The 22,027-nt window shown below is 33.2% G+C and overlaps 1 protein-coding gene across 14 annotated transcripts in view; it reads left to right on the forward strand.

The window, feature by feature from the left end:
• Positions 1–22,027, forward strand: part of LOC145270082 (orphan steroid hormone receptor 2-like) — a 428,823-nt gene that overhangs the window by 167,970 nt on the left and 238,826 nt on the right. For all 14 annotated transcript variants that reach the window (XM_080126369.1, XM_080127865.1, XM_080127743.1 and 11 more), the window contains exon 2: positions 6,676–7,058. In XM_080126369.1, the coding sequence (XP_079982495.1) occupies positions 6,693–7,058 (366 nt within the window). In that variant the 5' untranslated portion in view covers positions 6,676–6,692. The remainder of the gene's footprint in view (positions 1–6,675; positions 7,059–22,027) is intronic.

Below are 22,027 nucleotides of genomic sequence, written 5' to 3' on the forward strand. Positions count from 1 at the left end.
ACAAAATTTCCTGGTCCACCTTGTCATTTGGATGAAACAGCACCCCCAACTTCATGACAAGTCATCCAGTTTGGTTATTTCCTTGAAAACAGTTATCCCCACTTAAAAAGTAGTGGGATTTCCAAGTTGATTGCCAAGAAAATAATTAGTATTTGGCAAGCAGTCAATCTACAATTGCCCTTGTTAAGGTAACATTATATAGGACAGAAGGTCAATATATTTTGCTATAAGAGGGCCAAACAGATTGACAGGAAATCTCTTGCAGCAATCAAAGTGAAAAAATGAAGGAACAGCTGGACAGACTGTTTGATATATCTTCTTGTAGCTGTAAACTTTCTGTCTTGAGATGTGATGACTTTGCAGTAAAGTGCAAGACAGAAAATTGTCAAACAAGGCACATAATCTGCACTTGTCCTTCTAACAAGGAGGTAAAATTAATTCTATAGATTCACTTGCAATTATGTTCCTTTTTTGTGGAAAATAAAATAATATATTGGTATTTATTATGTAATCTGGCTCTATTATTAAACATGCAAATTTTCCAATTTTCAGGTTCCATTTACTGCCATTTACAGCAATTTTTAAATTAATTGATGGAACAACAAAAAGCCTAACAAAATTTACTGGTCCTTTGGGGAAACTTTGTATCAATAGTTATCAAGATTTGCCTCAATTAGAATTCTAAAAAATTAGTGTTCCTCCCGATCATCATTATCTGACAGCAGAAAAAACAAATAATTTAAGTGTGAAGACCAGAGGCTACTTTTTGAGTATGCTGTTGGCATTTCTTGTGGAGAAGTTAACTTAGAAAATTGGGCCCTTGAATCAAGGAAGATGGCTAACATAAGCCACAAGATTAATGTGTTTATGGACTAGAGTTGTCTATCCTCAAACACTATTTTGGTCAAATTTATCATCCAAGTGTATGCAGTTAGTTGGTTTGAGATCAAAACCGACAATATTTTTTTTAACCAACAACAGTATATTTTAATATGATTCAGAACAAAACAGTTAACTGAAATCCAAATTACTGTTTTAAACAAAATATAGTGCTTTTGCACTACTTCCGGAAAATATGATATCGATGATAAACTCAAATGAATTGGATGTGAGAGAAGAGGGCATTCAAACGATTTTGTCCATTAGGTAAATAAATATTTATCCATTAAATTTTATTATTTTTCTTAATTTACCCAAACAATAGTTAGTTTTATTCATATTACACTGCAAAATATAAAAAAAATAAGTGTTTTCAAATATTTTTGTTTTGTGTTTTTTCCAGAAATAGTGAACAACTGAAAAAAAAAAAAAAAAAAAATGAAAAAGATTACTGCTATCAATTTTACAGCCATACACTGGTCAAATTTGATTGATTTTTCTCAAAAAGTTGTATATGGGCAAGAAGCAAGACATAGACACATTATTACAAAGTCATTGTGCCAGCAAAGTAAACTTTTATTTTCCTCGAAACGAAAGTATGCAGAACAATTTAATTCTATTGTAACAGTTTATATTATTGTGTTTAATAAAAAATTAAAATACATGATTCTGTAACTTGTATCAAGTTGTTATACTGTGTAATACATCTTCACATATCTTTTTGAATTGTGAATAGACTTAGTTGCTAATTAGCTTTTTTTACAATTTTTGTTTAATTAATGCAGTAAAAGTTTAGATATTTTGCTAGTTGTGATTTATAATTAAAATTATAATTCATGTATTTATTTTTCTTTCAATGTATTTCATATAAATATATCAATTTTAAGTGGATATTTTATAAAAAGTGAAATTTCAAAGTCAGTGTTGTGAAAAATGCTATGAAAATGAAGGATTTTTCAGCATTTTTCTACACGATTTTTAAAATTAAATGCTCAATTTTCTGTTCAAGATGGGAATCTGATTTTTGGTATATGTTCTTATCACATTAAATCCCGACTATCATCACCATGTTGATTTTTTTTAAAAAAAGTTGCAAATCGACCTGCCCTACCGATCCAATAGACATGGGGAACCTGTGTAATGTAATTTGAAAATATATTGCAAAAAAGGGTGGATCATCCATTAAACTTAGGTTAAATGGTTTAAATCAGAAAAAAAACATGAGTTTACACAATCGGTTAAATATAAAAATAAAGACAAACTCTCAAATTAGCCTATATCTGCTCACTATATATCTCTCTCTTTCTCTATCTTTTTCCCTCTCTCTTCGATCTCTCTTATCCTTTATCTCTCTCTTTCTCAATCTTTTCTCTCTCTCTTTTTTTTTCTCTTTGATTTTTACAGGTTAAATAGCATTACTGTCGGTGGTGATATATTTTGTTTCTAACAATAGACTATTCCAATCTTTTCTTTCTTTATTACCTTCAAGTGTTAATAAACAGAGAAAAAGCATTAGACAACATATAGAATGAGGTTAGTGGGGGTGGGGTCAAATAACAAAGTGAGAGAGAGTGAAAGTAATAAATAGAAAGTTAACTTGATGAATTATTTACAAATTACATCTAATTAGAACAATTGAAATTAATTTTTTGTGTCAAATATAACTCGCTCGGGGTGGGGGTGAGTGCAAAACTGAGAAAAGTTTTAGCATGTATTTTGTGTCATTAAAGCCAAACTTTGATTAACTTAGCATTAGTATAATAATAAATGTATTGTTTGGTTGTATGATTTTGTCATAGCTTGCAATACTAAATGAAGCATTAGACTGACAAGTGTTACTTTGTAGAAATTATCGATGAAAAAATTGCTTTAAAAGAGAAAGAAACTGTCAAAATATGGAGAGACAAAAGAGCCGAGCGAATGTTGCTTTTGTAAAAGGTATTTTGAGTCCCATTGGTGATAACGACCGCAATGACCTACCTTGTTTTGACTGGAAAGGAGTTAGATATGATATTCATGGAGAGGGTGTGGGTGTGAAAGATTTATTTGCTTTTGTTTTGTTTGAAAGGAGAGAAAGATTGTTAAAAGGTGAGAAGTAATAGGAGATAAAATTGGAAGGAAAATTAGATTTGAAGTGAAGAAAAGGAACGAAATGATTAAAAAAAAATAAATCAAAGCAGCACTCATACCGTCTTCCTCCAACGGAGGAAGTGTCATAGGAATATCAAATTCACAAGCCCCCCCCCCCCCAGTCGCTTTTACATCTCCATCAAGGAAGATGACCTTGGATTTTTGCAGTTCACCTACATACAGCGCCTGGTATTCCCAAATGGTCATGCATCTATTCTTGATTTATATAGCACTAGCGGGGGCTACCCGGCGATGCCCGGGTGTTTTGAGGTAAATCAAAACTCGGGGGGGGGGGGTTAAAATAATTAAAAAAAAATGTTTTGGTAGGTGAATATGAGGATCGAACCCGAACCCTTGAGGCAAAGTTGGAAATTAAAGTGTGAAAAAAAAAAAAAAGTGCGACGTTAATCATTGGGCCACCGCGACATACAACAGAGACACGTTTGAATTCATTTATTTAACTATTAAAAACAGGTGGCCACAATAAAAGTAAACTCTGCTGCTTCCATTTGATCTAATTAAGATGGTCAAATAGAAGTCACGCAGTTAACTTTTGCGCCAAGGCAGCATTTGGGTTTGTTTACCCAAATTTGACTTTTTTTCCCCCCAACAGATGTTGGGGAGGGGGAAACCAGCTCCCAATTGTCCAGATTGAATAGCAATTGTCTGATATACAAGATTGATCAAAGCTGATTGCTTCTGGACGTTTTTCCCGGCGCGATGCCGAAAAACACGTCCGTTTGAGTTTAGTTTCACTTTATTTATACTAAAAAGCCCAATCAACACGCGAGAAGCCAAAATAACAATAATTTTGTAAAAGTCGACATAAATAAATGTAGACGCTACATGCGTTCTCAAATCCTAGATATTATTATCTATGGCCTATATAAATACTTCTAAGCGATCGTTCCGCGATGGTATTATACAGTGGGTGTCTATTTATGAACAAAACTAAGTATTATAGTAATATTTAAATACAGCTTTATTGAGAATAGGCATTTTCCTGCCTCCTCACCAAAGGAGAGCTTAATCTTGAGTGTAGCCATTGAATGCCTAAAGAGCATTCATGGCCGATATTTACTACTCCTCTCAAAGAGAAAAAAAATAAGTAGATATGAATTAATCTAAGAAATAAATCAAAGAAAATTTTTCGTATAGATTTTGGATTTCTGTAAAAGATGGAAATTCCCCATAGTGGACCAGAACTTATGTATTTTGGAACCAGTCCAATTTTCAATTTTGTAAATCCAATTTTCAATTTTGTAAATCCTCTCTATCTCTCCCAAAATATATCATTATTTTCTGAGATGCAACCATGACTCATACTCTACATGAACCCTTGATGTAGCTTTCATAGTACCAAGATACCAGGACTCCTGATAAGCAACAACTATATATTCACCAGTTGATGGTAATTTTTGTCATTTCTATTCTGTTGTTTTACTGAAAATTCAATTATGTAAACAAAGAAATAAAACAGTAATTTTTTACCTTGTTTCCACCTTGACATTTAAAATGATTACTTTTATGGGTTTTAGGGTATGCTGAAAACGAATATCGCATTTAAATTTTCTGCAAATAAGTAGTTTTCTGGATATTAAACAATGTCATTTCTTATGTTATCACTAGTGGCCATCTTGGTATGCGCAAGCAAAACCCCAAGAAACTATGCACAAATGCTCATAACAAGATGGCCACCAGCAATAACCTAAGAAATGATATTGCTTAATATCCGGAAAGCTACTTATTTGTGGAAAATTTAAATGCGATATTCATTTTCAGCATATCTGAAAACCTTAAAAGGTAGTCATTTTAAAGAAAAATGTTAAGGTGGAAACAAGCTAAAAATTTACAAAATGCATCACAATGAAATTCTTTATCAAACCGCCTAATTATTATTATTATTTAGTTAAAAAAAAACGGGTTTGTTTTACAGATTCGAAAAAATGGTCTTGACAATGAGTTAAAAATAAATTCAAGTTTCACAATATCTTTTTTATTTAATTGTTAGGTGAAAGTACAGAAAAGTTAACAAAAACCCCCTTCCTTCCCCATGTTAAGAATGGGTTTTTAAATAATAACGTTATTATTTCAGCATGGTAGCATAAGTGCACAAATACCTTTTATTTGTTATATATATATTTTTTTTTGACCACTAAAAAACACAATTCTACCTTAAGTACAAATAAGTACAATTTGTTGTTTTTTAACGCTTTTAGTGCATGTGTACTGAAAGCGTTAAAAACAACAAAATAGTATTGTTTGGAAATCAAATTTGAAAAACTTGAAAATAATATTTTTAAATTGACAAACTCAGAATAAAAAATGACCAGTCTAGTAAGACAGTTTTCTATTTTTAAGAGAATACTTTAGTAAGCTCAGCACATGACGCGCTTAGCGACCGTTTTTCTGTAAGCGAATTTGATTTCTTTAAAAGATAACAGTTTAAAGAAAATTCGGCGCAATTAATAATTATCAAATATTTACATATTATACATGAAAATAATTCTGAAACTATCATCTATATGAAAATGGATGATATATGCCGATTTATCTTATCAGTTTTGAAATATTCTTCGTCAACTTTGCTCGGTCATAACTTTGCTTCTTGTGATTGTAAAAAAAAAAAAAAAAAAAAAAAAAAAATCAAGCACCAGTAGAGGTGGACTTCTATGTTTATATAACCTGTAAAATTTCAGCCATATCCAATCAAATTTAACCCCGCGCATATGTATCCAAACGTAACGTATAAAATGTAAACATTGAAAAAACTGTTTCCCATTTTGTTGGCATAATTTTTTACTGTTTTTTTTCATTTTTAACTTGGAGCATAAAAATATTGAACGCATAAAAGAAAAATAAATGGACATCATTGGAATGCTTACTCTATTCTCTTTCCATCAATGTAATTTTTTTAAAAATTGACCCAAAAATAAAAAAGATATGACTTGTTGAAACACATTAGGTATGTAATATTGCCAATGTCCACGAAAATACAGCATACGCTTGTAATGCTAATTTATATGCTAAATTTGTATTAAAATAACCAAAATATTATATAATTAAATGTCAGTGCTTATTTTTTCAATGCAAATAAAAATCACTATTTTTGTCTTGTACAAGAAACTTATGAAATGCTTGGGATTCAAAATTTTGGTTTTGCAAAATGATAGCAAATGGGAAAGTCAACATAATTCTTAGTTTGGTTGAGTAGAAAAAGACATCCAGATCAAATCAGATCAACATGGTAACTTGGGTTTACAGCTGAGGGAACAAAGTCAGGCAAACATTACTGGTGTTTCTTGAATTTTCATTATTAACAATTCATTGGCTTTCGTCAGCCATATCTGTAGATATATGGATATATATTTTAATACTTGAAATTTATCACTCACAGTATACAGTATTTTATGTGGTAAACTGCATTTTTTTGTCTATGCTATTGTTTGCATAGATAATGTTACAACTTATAACCCAAATATAAGCAGCCAAAACTTTCCAATAAAACTTGAACTAATTACTTTTCTACATTGAATAACAACTTTTCATAACAAAATTTGAGTCATATTTACAAAGTATTTTCATCTCAAAAGACACCAAAACTACTAAAAAAAAATTATGAAATCGTTTTTTTTTTATTTGTTATTCATTCTGTTATTTTTTCAGGTGCTTAATAGCAACTGATGTCCTCGTTGGACGAGGTTCAGCTGCAGCCTCGTCCTAGGGCTGTCCGTGCATCCACCACAGCCAACTCTTCAGCAGCATCGAGTACCAATACCGACGGAGACACAGACGACGAAAACAACTTATCCTTAGAGCAAGCAGGCTCAGCTGATGGTGACAACATCACCAGCGGCGGCAGTAGTCAAAGAGGCCAGACTATTGTTGCTATGGAAACAGGCAGCAGTCTCGCAGAGAATGTCATCCATGTGATTAGTCCCGGAGTTGTGGCAACACCAGCCTCGAGCAGTGGAGTGACGATCAGCCCAAATGTGCATACCATCACTATTTCAGGAAACAACTTGTCCATACCATTCAGCTCATCCTTGGTAAGTTGATATCTGCGCATGAGCAGAGATTTATACTTGGTAAAGTTGATTTGACTTTTAACCCCAACCCTCCGTTTATATATCAACCAGCGCCTGCCACACAGACACTGACACCTAAATTTAAAAGATATCTACCTCTGTCATGTTAAAGTTGATACTATACCATTGTTATTTTGTGAAAATGTCTTAAGTTTCTTTACTAATAAAATGCTTTTTCAAACATAAACGTGATCAACTACGGAAAATGTGATTTCAAACTTAGGTATAAGTACAGGTTTTGAACCAGACAAAAACAATTTTTGCTGGTGCGGAATTATGTAAACAGCTTGAAAAAAAAAAAAAAAAAAGTGTGACAGAAAAATGTTATGTTTCTGAAATTTTTAAATGAGAATCGATAATTTGTTTCACATGGTTGACAGAATGAGAGCATGCTATCCCCAGCAGATTAAATAAAAATTCACGAGTTCAACAAGATACACTTGAAGAAAGGTGAAGCTTGCATTTTCCAAAGCATTGTATGACTAACATGCAAGATGGGAACAGAGGTTCAAAGAATCCAAATAATGGTGAAGGAAATGTTATTTCAAATTTAGGCATGATAGCCCCAAAAAGATGCTATTCCAAGCCTAAATGTGACATACCATCCAAGATACTAGTTTAAACTTTAGCATCACAGATCAAATGCTTTTTTAGTCTTAAGCATCTTAAGCATGACATACAAACAAAACTGCTATTTTAAACACATATAACAGACAGCTGTTAACAATACAGACTGAAAACCTGGGTGTGCCTGGTTCGAATCCAGTTCATTCCACAGAAACACTTTCATCAAACCCACACTTGACCTTGTGTCTCATTTCCTGGAAAGGAGGCAAATAAAATAACAGGCAGACAAATGGACAGCCAGAGCCTCTTTTAGAGATGCTTAGCTGCATATCAATAAAAAAAACAAAATTCTACATAACAGATTTAGAAGAGAAAAGATCTCTGTATGCCTTCCACCCTGCTCTGAACACATTTATTCACTTCTTCCTCGCTTTCTATGTAAGAATATTTGATACTGAGCCATTTTTAGTGTTTCGGTGAGTCATTGACTTTCAATGGTTAAAGTCTGTGGCAAAATAGCAAAATGGCTCCCCTACATGTGGAGTAGCAACAGGTGACTGCAATTGACCTTTTGCACCTTCTGCCTTCTCTTTTTGTGTAACAAGAGAGATACAGCTTCGGAACATTGGTCTCCTTGGACAGGATTTAATTACCCACCCACTTGCTCTTTGACATCTGTGACAAATTAATTTAAGATTAGCAAGAAAACCTGGCATTGCCAGGAGCAATTTGATTTCGACAAATGAGCTTCCCTCACAATCAAGTTGCTCGGAAATCCATGCAGATGATTTTTTTTATTGTGGTGAAGGCTTTGTGTAGAACCATCCACACTTTGTGATATTACTGTTAACATTTGTTAGTGCAAATGACTGCCACAGGACAGAGTATACAGTAGGCCGCAGGTTTTTACATCAGAGTTTCCTTTTCCCAGATGCATGTCTTAACCATCATCTCAATATTCTTGAGGCGATTGTTATTTATACCTCTCGACTAAACAAAAAAGGATGAAACATAAGTTGGAGATCTTTCATGATTTGTTGAGAAATTTCCTCCATTTTGTTTTTGACTAGCATACCTCTCACTCAATATCTCCAACGTAAAAATGTCCAATTATTTTCTCATTCAATATTAGTTTTTATTTGAATAATTTTATGTTGTTTTTCCTGTTGAGGGTCATTATCAACGCTTTGATCCCATCTGGCATCAATTGAAATGAATGGCTCTCGTCTTGAGGAGGCCTCATATTTTGACAAGCTTCTGAGATTGACCTTTACTCCTGATCTTAAATGGAACACATTAAATCCGTTGCCAAGGCCGCTGGAAAAATGGTGAGATCCTTCTATCGATCCAGTAGATATCTCACTGCTGATGCAATTCTCTATCTATATAAGAACCAGGTACGTCCAAGGATGGAGTACTGTTGCCACATCTGGACAGGAGCTGCTAGAAAGGACTTGTCCTGCCTTGATAGAGTTCAAAATAGACTTCGTAGCCTTGTGGAGGATGTCCTTTTCTCTTCCCTGCAACCTCTTTCTCACAGAAGAGATCTTGCGAGTTTATCTCTGCTTTATCGTTATTTTCATGGCAGGTGCTCGGCTGAGCTCCATTCTATGGTCCCCCCTTGCAAAACTTTCACAATAAACAACTGTCTAGCAGAAAACACTATCACTAGTTTCCCTCACTCTTTATCTGTGCCTAAACCTAAGTGTAGATTCCATGAGCAAAGCTTCTTTCTTAGAACTGCACGCCTATGGAATTGTCGTCCGTTTTTCTGCTTTCCAGCTGACTACAATATGGTTGTCTTCAAGTCTAACGTAAACAAGTTTTTGATGAGCCGTTCCATATAAGTTAACAAATTTGCAGAATCTCCATTACTAACGGTTACTATATTGTCCAATTTCTACTGTACACTCTTTACCCCTTATCCTCGAGTGGCCTTTTGGCCTGGATAAGTGGTGATGCCTATGTAAAAAAAAAAAAAAAAAAAAAGATAAAAAAGGCTTTTCACATTTTATTACCTTTTATTAAAAAGAAATTGGTCTTTCCAATTAAGTATCCTGTGAACAATAAATTCTTGTAAATTATAACCTTATATATATATATATATATATATATATATATATATATACCATTAGCTAACATTCTGAAAACCTAAAGATGGGAATTATTCACTCATAGTTTTATTTTTATGCAGACGTTTGAATTTTTATTCTATTATGTCTTACACATGTTTTGTTGAATAACGAAAGATCACTAAACTACTCTTCAGAAACAAATGGATATTCCTAAAATGACTGCTGAGAAAGTTTGATACATGGAATGAAAAAAGAATTTGGAGAAAAAAAAAAGAAAATGGAGATATGTAAAGTCTCCAAAAATATAACATAGAAAAAAAGTAGTTACTTATTGTAGAGTTCATAGGTATCCACCCCTAAAAATAATTACATTCAAAACGTTGGCAATGCCTTGTGTTACTATGTTGGATTTCAGAAAGTAATATATAATTTAAGATGTGAGATATTCGCCTTTTGTCAATCAGAAACGATGTACTTCCACCTTTTTTTTGTTTTTAATATTTTTCTTAGCAAAAATTGATTTCAACCAATCAAATTGCCAGTAGAGCTTTACATTATGCTTTTAGAAATTTTTTTTACATCATTGGTTATAATTTCTATTTTTGCCTCTTCCTTTCTCTTGTTTTATGTTCCTTTCTCTTTTCCTGAAGAATTATTCCATAAAAGAACGACCCCCCCCCATCTAATTGACATCTGCTCTTGCTAACGGCCATGTTTTTTTCCTTAAATAAATTTTGAATATTCTTTTTACACAAAAGGTAATTTTAACTGAATTTAACAAATTTAAAAGCAAAAATTAAATAAAAGCCTATTTGCCGATACTCTCAGCCGAAATTTGAATTTTTCATTGTACATTTTTTTGTTCCTATAGATTTCGTACAGACTTAAAAAATCCTTGAATTTTGACTTTTGTTTTGAAAAGGCCTTATTTCTATTATTATATTGAAAAATCCTTGAAAATGATGATTACCATTAGAGACTCCCATCTACGCAAGGAAAGTTTGTTTTAGAGTGGAGGGTCATTTTTGGTTCTCACTTTTTTTTGGGGGGGGGGAATGGGGTTTCAAATCTCCCTCTTTTTTTTTTTTTTTTTTGCTCTCATTTATAATTTAATTTTTTTGGGGGGGTGGGGGTAGTGGTGGCTGCTATAAATAAAAATTACTCCCTAAAAAAAAACAAATTTTTTTTCCTTGCCCGGACGGGACCTTTCAAGGGCGAATACTACTCCCCCTTTCCAAAAAAACAAAACAAAAACAAACAAAAACATAGTGATAATTTAAAATGAGGCTGGCTGGGCTAAAAAAAAATGTACAAGATGGCAACAATCTTGAAAATATAACAGCCATAAAAAGAGTTAATATTTGAGATGAAATAAGAAGCATTTAAAACTACTTAAAAAAAAACAAAAAAAATGAAAAAAGTAAATTGCAAAGTAACTTTTATTGGCTATGGTAACATTCATTTGTTGTATATTTGATTTGATATATCTCATTTTTTATCACTTTTTGAATCGCTGTGGATAGTAAATCAAATTCCAAATTTTGTTTTAAAGTACTTGAATTTTGTTTGGAGAAAGCCTTTAAAAACTTAAAACAGCCTTCAGAAGTCCTTGAAAATGGACACTGAAAATCTGTACAAATCCTGCCCTGAGTGGATTTGTGTAAAATTTTGTGCTTTTTCTGATTATGGCAGTCAGATTTTATGTATATCTTTACTTTAAGCCATGAATTATAAATTAAAATGTATAAATTTCAAACTGGCACATTGTATCATACAGATTGTGAACTATTTAAATGCAGCTTTAATTTAAGTCACTACATAGTGTTTGTATAACTGTAATTGCACTATTAATATCTGTCGTAAAGAAATTGCGTGACTCAAGAACAAAACAATTTTTTTACGCATTACACCAGCTTGCAAGAAGCTGATTTCTGTTCTTCACAATAAGGTCCTATATATATTTCTCCCATAATATAATGGAAAAAAAGATTGAACCATCCAAACCTTAAGTTTGAATGGTATCAACAGCCCCACCCCCTTCAAGAAAAACAACTTTTTATATCTAATAGTTAACTAACATGCTTACACATCATTCAAACACTATCTGGTCAGAAAGTGGGTGATCATCTTTCACACAGGATAATTGTTCTTTAATATTTCTTTCTTTTTTTATTTTTTTTCTAAAAACAGTCAACAACTTGTAAAATATAAATTATAATAACACACACTTTTAGTTCTGGTTTCTGTTCAATAATTGAACCACTGACAGCAAAATGAATTGATTTTCCATACAGGACAGATATTTATAAAAAAAAATGTAAAAATATTAACTCTTTGTTAAAACACAAGAATAAACAAAATTGTATATCTACAAAGCCACCATTCACCCATGCTTGGAGTATTGTTGCCAACCTTGGGCTGATGCATCTGCCACTAGTCTCTCCCTCTTGGATAGGGTTAAAAAAAAAAACAGTTTCCAATCTAATAGGTTCTGCTTTGTCAACCCTTGTCCCATCGCCAGAATATTGTATTCCTGTGCCTGTTTTACAAGTATTTTAATGGGATATGCTCTGATGAACTCATTGCACTTGTGCCCTCTTGATGTACATATCCCTGACAAACCTGTTTAGCAACAAAATCACACCCTTTCATTGTTGAGGTCCCTAAATACCAGAAAGCTTTTTATTCTAATAGTTTTTCTTGAACAGTTAGACTTTGGAATTCCTTTCCTGCTACCTGCTTCCTTTACTGTACTGATATGTAGAAATTTAAATGTAATGTAAACCAATATCTTGTTAATCTTTCCTAGGCATGGTCTCAAATAGTAGCCCTTTACATCCAAGTGACATTATGCCTTGTTTGGGGTGAACATGAATAATAATAATAATAATAACTAGCAGGACCCGTGGAAATTCCACGGTAGTTAAAATCTTGTAAAACACATCAATAAGAAATTCCTTATTGTTATATTACAAAAATGAACGTATGGAAGCAAGTAGAACAAACAAAGAACTGTAGTTAAAACTTTTATTGATGGCCAATGCGATCGTAACTGATGCTGTTGATATTGTCAGGAAGTGCTGGTGATGATTGAGGCGGTGACAGGGACGTTGATCAGCTGCTTGGAGTGAGAATAGTGGTCAGTCAGCAGGTTCTGGGAAGTCAGACTGTGAATTTAAAAAAAACTGTGACATTGTTGACATCGATTTTGTGAAAGTTCTGATGACCCCAAGTTGTTTAATATTTCAGGACATCTTGGATTACATGTATAGGTAAGGAATAGGTCTGGCTTTCCATATTTACAGAAAACTGCCATTGCATCTTGATACAGTTGTTGAAGATTCCTAGGACTTAAATGAAGATGGTAGAATAACTGGTACACCAGAATCGCCATCTTCATTCCTTGCTAAATGATCCATTAAGCCAGAATATTGAGCAGTTCTTGGTTGACTTTGATAACTTTTAATGAAGTTAAATAAGCAACCGTCAACTTTTACATATGCAATAGACTTTTCTATTTATTTTAAATTTTATTCAATGGAGATTTGGAAATTCACAAATATTTTTTAAGTCGAATTAGTGATATAGATTTCAATTAATGCATCACAACTTCCTGATAATATAAATAGAACACTTTGAATTTTCTGTACAAAAGTTTTTTCCATAAAAACATTGTAATCTGTTATAATATTCAGACTCTTGTGTATTACATGCATAGAAAATGAAGTGTTTCTGTAAATCTTACGAAATACAGTTAAATTTTGATTTTTCGATAATCAAAATGATGTGAGGTAGGTTAAACAAACTGTACACTACTTTTTCATCAAATTATGAATTTTAAATATAAGGAAAGCAATTTAAAAATTTTTTTTTCCAAAATCATATTTACATCCAAGTTAATTTTTAGATTCCATAGCTGTTCCTGATTGTTTTCATAACACTTCATGGTAAACAATATTCTTAGTATATGTTACATCACGCTTTCTGACCTGATTATCATCTCTATGCAGTTGCATTACCTTAAATTTCACACTGTGCTTAGATCGAGCTCTTGAACATGCCACATACAGCTGACCATGAGAAAATACAGGTTGTTGAAGATATATACCAACCTTATCCAAAGTTTGGCCTTGTGCTTTATTGATGGTCAGTGAATATGCTAATCGTATTGCAAACTGTATCTGATGAAATGCAAACGGAACATTTGTATTACTTGGCTTTAACTTAATTCTTGGAATGATAACTGTGGAACCTCTATTAGATCCATTAATTAAAATAGCAATGATGCTGTTTTGATGACATTCTTTTATTTTCATCCTAGTTCCATTACAAAGTCCTTGATTTATGGATAAATTTCGCAGTCGCATTACTTTTCACATTAAGTCGGTGAGGTAACATTCCAGATGGAGTTAATGAATTTATGAACTCGATAGGATAATTTTAAAGTTCAGCATCATCATCGGAGATGTAATCTGCACTTAAATATGTATTTATGCCTCCGGGAAGATTATTTAGAATTTCTACATTTACTGTTAAACATTCTGTATTTTTTAGAGTCATGATGATTCAATTTTCCATTTCTTGAGGGCTGCAATCAAATATTTCTGAGATTAGAGAACCATTACATACCGAATAGTCAGGAACATCTATGGCATCTACAGGAACGTCATTAAGACTGCTCGTTAGTGTACCATTACAAAGATGAAGGAGCCATCTAGAAAACTCCTGTTCATTTATGTTAGTTCTGACGTTTTGTGTTAGTTGTAATTGACTGAAATGATGCCACAATGGGCATCTTTTAAGACAGGTGTCTATAATAGATGTAGGTGATCCATGTGGCACTACTGGCAAAATTTGCCTGAAGTCACCTCCAAGTATGAGAAATTTTCCAACAAATATTTTATCGTTACCCATTATATCTTGTAAACATCTATCTATAGCAAGCAGTGCATGATTAGGTATCATAGAGGCTTCGTCTATGATGAATACCTTTACCTTTCTCAAAAAAGAAGCATGCTCTGATACAGGAGAAACGTTACAGACACCGGTTTCTGTCAGAGGTACAGGTAGTTTGAATATACTGTGGAGTGTTTTCCCTGAAGTTAGTAGCATTGCAGCAATGCCACAGTGGCAGTTACAGTACTGCTGGAGGTGAAGTAATCATATAACATGTTGAATAAAAAGGTTTTTCCTGATCCGGCTGGGGCATCTAAATAGAAGCAATTGTTGTGTGGGGCTTCTTTTTCAGTTTCCATGACAGCCTTGATTATAGTATTAAAGACCTCTAATTGTTCATTGTTTAACAATTCAACATTAGGCCCATTTGTATTTCGAGTCATATTATCTATTGGAGGATCACCTGTTGGTTCAGGTAAACCCATTGCCTGGCAAGAAGAACCATGCTCATTAAATATTGCTTTTATCAAATGAATAACTTGGGGGATATGTATATACACTGGCCCCCGCCCTTTGCGGCCCGGGCGACAAGATCAAAGTGTAGTATCTGTTCCGGCAGATACTGCAAGCTATGACTAGCAATGACTAGCAAAGACCAGATGTGGGGGCAACCCCACATGCCTGACCTTTAACCAGCTCCCATTTCCCACCTCTCGGGAGCTGGTCCCCTTTTTCCCTTCCCCCTCCCTTCACTCCTCACATTAAAAATTGGCCTTGTGCCTAATTTGCTCGGTGGGGGAGCAAATAAATACCATCTGTTCCGACAGATAATGCAAGCAAAGACCATATGTGGGGGTAGATATTTATTTGCTGCCCACCTCAGCAAAATGTGGCACAAGGCCGGAAAGTGGGAACCCCGCAGGCTCCCCTAAAGGAGGGGCACTCCTGCAATTTTTTAAATTTCCTGAGTAACCCCGTCGGCATTCCCCGGTCGGGGCGCCTCAGGCAGCAAGCAATAAACTTGCCCCACCGGAAAGCCCGATGGCAAGGCCTGGGAGGGTGGACCTCCTAGGTATTACCCAGGCGGTGTACCTCAGTCCAACAGGTGCTGGGCCGGTTCCCGGCCCCTCACCTGTTGGGCTGAGTGTCAAGTGACGAATCCTTGACTGGTACTACCCTGTCTCCATGCAGCCGAAGCCGCTAGGAGACACACCCCATCAGACAAGAAGTATAATGGGGTATAACCACACATATCTACCTTGGTCAATGTAGGGGCAACTCTTCATACCAACATTTCCTATCCAACTCCCATTTCCCACCCATCGGGAGCTGGTCCCCATTTCCCTCCCCCCTCCCTCTCTCTCTCTCCACATTAAAAAACGGCCTTGTGCCTAATTTGCTCAGTGGGGAAGCAAATAAATACAAACTGGGGGATATGTATAATATATCCACCAATCCACTACACTTTACCGTAAAATTTGGCTAAAACAATTGTTGACGAATTACCTCCTTTGAATCGATATCGTCTGCTTGTGACAATTGAAGCGAAAACCTTATTAGGTATTAAATGCTAAAACAGCTGGCTAATTGGCTATAAAGTAAGTTATTCCGATCTTTGATCTAACAGTTTAATGTAAAAAAAAAGAGCTTAACATTTTCTTGTATCTTTTTTTTATATTAAGAAAAATCTAAGCATCATGCTGAAATAATAAAAATGCCATTCTTAATAAGGGGAGAGGGTTTGACTATTCTAAATCTTCACCTAAATAACCATTTAATGAAAAAAATGTTTAAAATGTTCTTGTATCTTTTTTATAATTTTTGTTAAATAAGAAAAATCAATAAACTTTGATAACACTATTGTAAGAATCATGCTGAAAGCCATTCTTAATATGGGGAGGGGGGTTAACTATTCTGAAACTTTACCTAAGAATGTAAAAAAAATAAGGGAAAAATATATGTATGAACAACAAATATTTCTTCGGTTAAATAAATTATAGTGTAAATCTTTAAATAAGGAATAAATATTTATTTAAACCATAATTATTGAAACAGTATTTTACTGCATAAAAAAAACGGTTATGGAGAGAAGGGTTAACTATTTTGAACCTTCACCTAAATAGCGATTTAATGAAAAAAAAATTTAATGGTCTTGTATCTTTTTTTTTGTATAATTTGTTTTAAAATAAAAAAAATAAAAACTTTGATACCGCTATTGTAAGAATCATGCCGAAAGCCATTCTTAATATGGGGAGGGGGTTGTATCTTTTTTATAAATTTTGTTAAATGAGAAAAAGCAATAAACTTTGATAACACTATTGTAAGAATCATGCTGAAAGCCATTCTTAATATGGGGAGGGGGGTTAACTATTCTGAAACTTTACCTAAGAATGTAAAAAAAATAAGGGAAAATATATGTATGAACAATAAATATTTCTTCGGTTAAAAAAATTATAGTGTAAATCTTTAAATAAGGAATAAATATTTATTTAAACCATAATTATTGAAACAGTATTTTACTGCATAAAAAAAACGGTTATGGAGAGAAGGGTTAACTATTTTGAACCTTCACCTAAATAGCGATTTAATGAAAAAAAAAATTCAATGGTATTGTATCTTTTTTTTGTATAATTTGTTTTAAAATAATAATAATAAAAAAAACTTTGATACTGCTATTGTAAGAATCATGCTGAAAGCCATTCTTAATTTGGGGAGGGGGGTTAACTATTCTGAAACTTCACCTAACAATGTAATAAAAATAATGGAAAAAATATATGTATGAACAATAAATATTTCTTCAGTTAAATAAAATATACTGAAAATCTTTAAATAGGAAATAAATATTTCTTTAAATAAATTGTAAGTAATGAAACTAAGTGTTTTATTTCATATTAAAAAAATTGTCGTGTCCATTTTTTATAGTATTTAAATATGTATGCTCTGTCGGTGGGCATTAGAAGATGATGAATGCCTGTAAAAGAAGCAAATAAAACAGACAAAACATAAATAATAACTATGTAAACAACGTGAAGATGTATAAATGTTACAAAATTACTCGATTCGGCATTAAATAACACGAAAAAAGATTGATATGCCGTAAAACAAAAGCAAAACAGAACAAGACGTAAAATATGTTTTGACTATGTTACTCAGTGTATTTGCGAATGGTGACTTTGGTTATTTATTTAATAAAGTCATTCTTGACTTTTGTAACATTTATTTCGAAACATATTTTTTGTTGTGTAAATAAAAAAAAAACAAAGTGGCACAGTAAACAAAAAAAAACGAACTCGTAACGTTAAATGTAAAAAATATATTTATTACTGAATAAAATAGAATAAACGTTCCTACAATAATAAACAGAAGGCATCGTTAAATAATAAAGAGTGAAGAATAAAGGGAGATAATTCGCATTAATGTTTGCGATGATGATGACGCGTTTCATTAATTAATGTTTGCGATGATGATGACGTGACACCGTACGTACAAGCAAATTAATATATAGATAATAATAATAATAATAAACAAAACAATGAAATTTTTCATACATGTATATTCTGCAAAGAATCAAAATATGCCACTAAAAATTTCCAGAAACTGTTTTCCAAATAATCTGCAGTAAATGCACATAAATCTGCTGCAATACCACATATTCTTAAAAATTAAAGTTAAATTGTAGTGCATTTTTATATACTATCAACTAAAATCTAATAATACTTGTAGGTCTGTCTTAAAGTGAATAGATTGAAAGATTTCTTTGATATTATTGTAGATTTTTAAATAAATACATCACAAGATGTCCCAAATATTTTGTATAAATGATTCTGCACAATTTTATTCCAACATTTCTACATTTCTGATGATATTCCTTCAAATTATGCGATATTCTAATGGTTTACTTTTACTTTTATCAAAGAAATTTTCGTCTGATTACATTGGGCAGCAATTTTTTTACTTTTTGAATGTTATCTAGAATTCTACGACTGATTTGGTATATTTTTTGCACTAATGAATCAGGAATTGGTATCTGTTTCTCTCCATCAGGTCAGGTTTTGTGCTAAGTTGATTTGAAAAAAAAATAATCAGATCTTGTAAAAAAATCGATTACATTTTTGTGGCATTATCGGCTGATTTTTGTCAACACATATCATCCTAAATATGTTTTTGAGAGAAAAAAATTGCTAACATATATTGATGACCTGATAAAAACGTTGATACTGTAAACTGAATGGGGAGCATTAATAAAGATAAATACACATGAATTGAATGTTGCTTTGCCATTGTTAAAACTTCCGTCTTGAACTTCTGTTTCTTTGAACTCCTGAAATGCTCAGTGGCAGGGAGGTCTTTCTTTAGATTCCAACAATAGTCAGCCATCATGACTGCATTCCAGCAACCCTGATACTTGGCCTCCATCTTTTTTAGGTCCTGATGGAATCTCTTCCTCTGCTTGTCACTCATTTACCCATGTTTTCAGCCGGTTTATATGTGAAGAGATTTGAAAATGACCATGTTGCAGCTAACAGAGAAGCAATGCTGTGGCAATATATTTCTCAAATGAGAAGTTTTGAGAAATAAATGTGGCTTTTGAAAATTCTGTCTGCTGTCAGCCACACCGATGAAGAAAGGAACGAGCTATACAGTTGTAATAGAAATGGATGCATTCAATATTTTACAGAAAAGAACCTGAGATTGAAGTTCAGTCGAGCACCTTTTATAAAGATAATAATAGAACCGAGAAAGATAAGCAACATTTTTCTACTTTGAGAAAGGAACTGTAGAGAACAGATTTTTAAAAATAGAAATCACTTGAGACAAAACTTGAAGCCACTTAATTTAAGGAACTAGTCTGAATGAAAATGATTTTTGAAAATGTAGGAGATGTATATTGAACATACTCTTGAAAAGACCAAGGCTACAGGTAGGAGGAAAACGGTCAGAAACCAGTGACTTCACAAACTTGCAGTTTTTGGAAATAATCTACTGGAATAAGAAATTGTATTATGATGAAATATTAAAACAGTGAATTGATGGAGACCCACTTGATCAATGTAATCATTGATCAAGTGGGTCTCCATCAATTAAAGCAAATAAAGGAAGCAGGGGATTGGTTAGACAATTCTGAAGAAGACCTAATATAATAGTATTTATAGAAAAAACTGGGATTAGCTACATCATGTCTGTGAAAAATGTTGCAGAGAACAAAATATGGAGCCAATCAAGTTACATATATCTCTCACTAGATTGTAAAGTCGAATCTGTAATTTCTCAAAGCAAGAACAAATGTTGTCAGTGGCACCTTCCCAGATATGGCAGTAGTATTCCATATAAGTAGTTCAATACTTTCAGGTTTTGATTAGAATTTCATATTAGTTCAATCTAGTGCCTTATAATATGCAAATACTGAAACTTGTTCAAACATTAACATGAACTTGTAGAATCCCCAGTGCACAAATCCTGTAATAACCCAACTGGTGAATGGATCCCATATGTTACATGTAACAGACCTTTGAGAGAGAGAGAGGAAGAAAAAAAAAAAAATCAAAACTGAAATGCACAGTGGAAGTTAACAGCTAGGTCAAAATCCGGTCAGAGAAGAGGGAGGGGGGAAACACAAGGACCAAAGGAAAAGAAAAAAAAAAAAAGATGAAGACAATTTGAGCAATAAAATACTAAGTTAAACCAATGGCATTTTTTTTAAATAATTATTTTATAGCACCTTAATTTTATATAGCTTCAATAATGTGTCCTGTATTTTTTAAAGGCAGATATTAAAACATTGATACTTTTTTTTTTTTTTTTTTTTTTAAGATCGATAATTTGTATAGTTGGAGCATTCGAACTACTGTTCACAAGTGGTTTTTAGATAATTGATAACTCAGTAAAAGATAAAATGCACATAAGCAACTGCTTTGTGTATAAATTTTGACTTTTTTTAATGTTTGAAAGTAGTCTAATTCAAATGGAATTTTCCACTTACTTGCTTAATCTAGCCATATACAGAAAAGCACGCTTTGAACAGTATTTTTATGCTCATGTATATCCAATCTTTTACACTGTAAACAAAACAACAAATGTTTTCCGATGCAAAATCAATTATAAAAGTTCCTATTTATTTGCTTCCCCACAAGGGCAAGTTAGACACAAGGTCGGTTTTTAATGTGGGGAAAATCCAGCTCCTCAAAAAACGGTCACTCTGGATACGAGCAGAAATAAAAATTGTCGCAGTCATGATTGATTTCTCTTCCAGTGACCGAGGACAGAAAAGTAAAGTGTAGTATCAGAACAGATACTACACTCTTTGTGAACGAGTTGAAAACCAGAGTTTGTAGATTCTTCTTCTTCTTCAGTTTAATGTCTATTTTACATGCTGGAATGTGTTCGATAGATTGTAGCAATTTACTTCCAAACTATCTCTGGCCATATCTTTATTTATCCTTCTTTCTCTCAAATCTGTCCTTATCTATTCATCCCATGTTTTTTTTGGCCAACTAACGCTGCTAACACAACTGTTCTACACCTAACATAAGCACTTTCATTCATTCTTTCAATTTCATTCAATAAGATATTAATCTTCCTCTGAGATTATCTTTAAGACTCACATTATGCATCAACTATATCATTTCTCTCCATGCAACACATGCCCTCAATCCTCACTAGCCAAGTTTCACCTCCATCATCATCACACTGTGTACATATGCCTAATAGATTCTTCTGTTTGACAATAGCGATAATGATCTGCGGGTTAATAATGATGTAAATTCTCTGAACTGACTCCATGCACGCCCAACACGTGCATGATGTTTACAGAATATATTTTAGCAAAAATAAATCTCTGTTGAAATATGCGTGATTTACTGTGACAAAATGTTTGCTTCTCACGTTGTCGTTATGCATATTGATAAAAATGAAATTGAAGCTCCAAATGCAACTTAATTGAGACTGCACATAATTGCTTGTGAAATCAAAATATTATTGTTATAAGGGACATAATTACGGATAGCACCGGATACGAAACGGTGTATAAAAGAGCGTCTTGCATTGTCTTGGAGTCAGTTCAGTGGTACGCACTAGCCCGACCGTCTCGTGGCTTACACTCTCCAAGTGTAGTCAGGATTAACCAAGCTCCCAGGACGAGCGTTCCGCTCACACACGTTAAGTTACCTTTTTCCTTTACCTTCATTTACGCGTATATCAACTTCAAGGCGAGCAGCCATTTTGTATTGTGTATTATTTCGAAGTACGAATAAACCTTTTTGTTACGCATTCCACTCGGCGTATTTTGTGATGTTATTATATACCGTCAAAACGGGATATAACAGTTGGTGACAAGGATGATTCTTATCTCTTAACAGAGATAAATTACCGTACTAATAGGACTGTGTACTATTC

This window comes from Euprymna scolopes, chromosome 1, assembly GCF_053919585.1.
Source record: "Euprymna scolopes isolate OS-2025 chromosome 1, ASM5391958v1, whole genome shotgun sequence".
In the NCBI taxonomy this organism is placed as follows: domain Eukaryota; kingdom Metazoa; phylum Mollusca; class Cephalopoda; order Sepiida; family Sepiolidae; genus Euprymna; species Euprymna scolopes.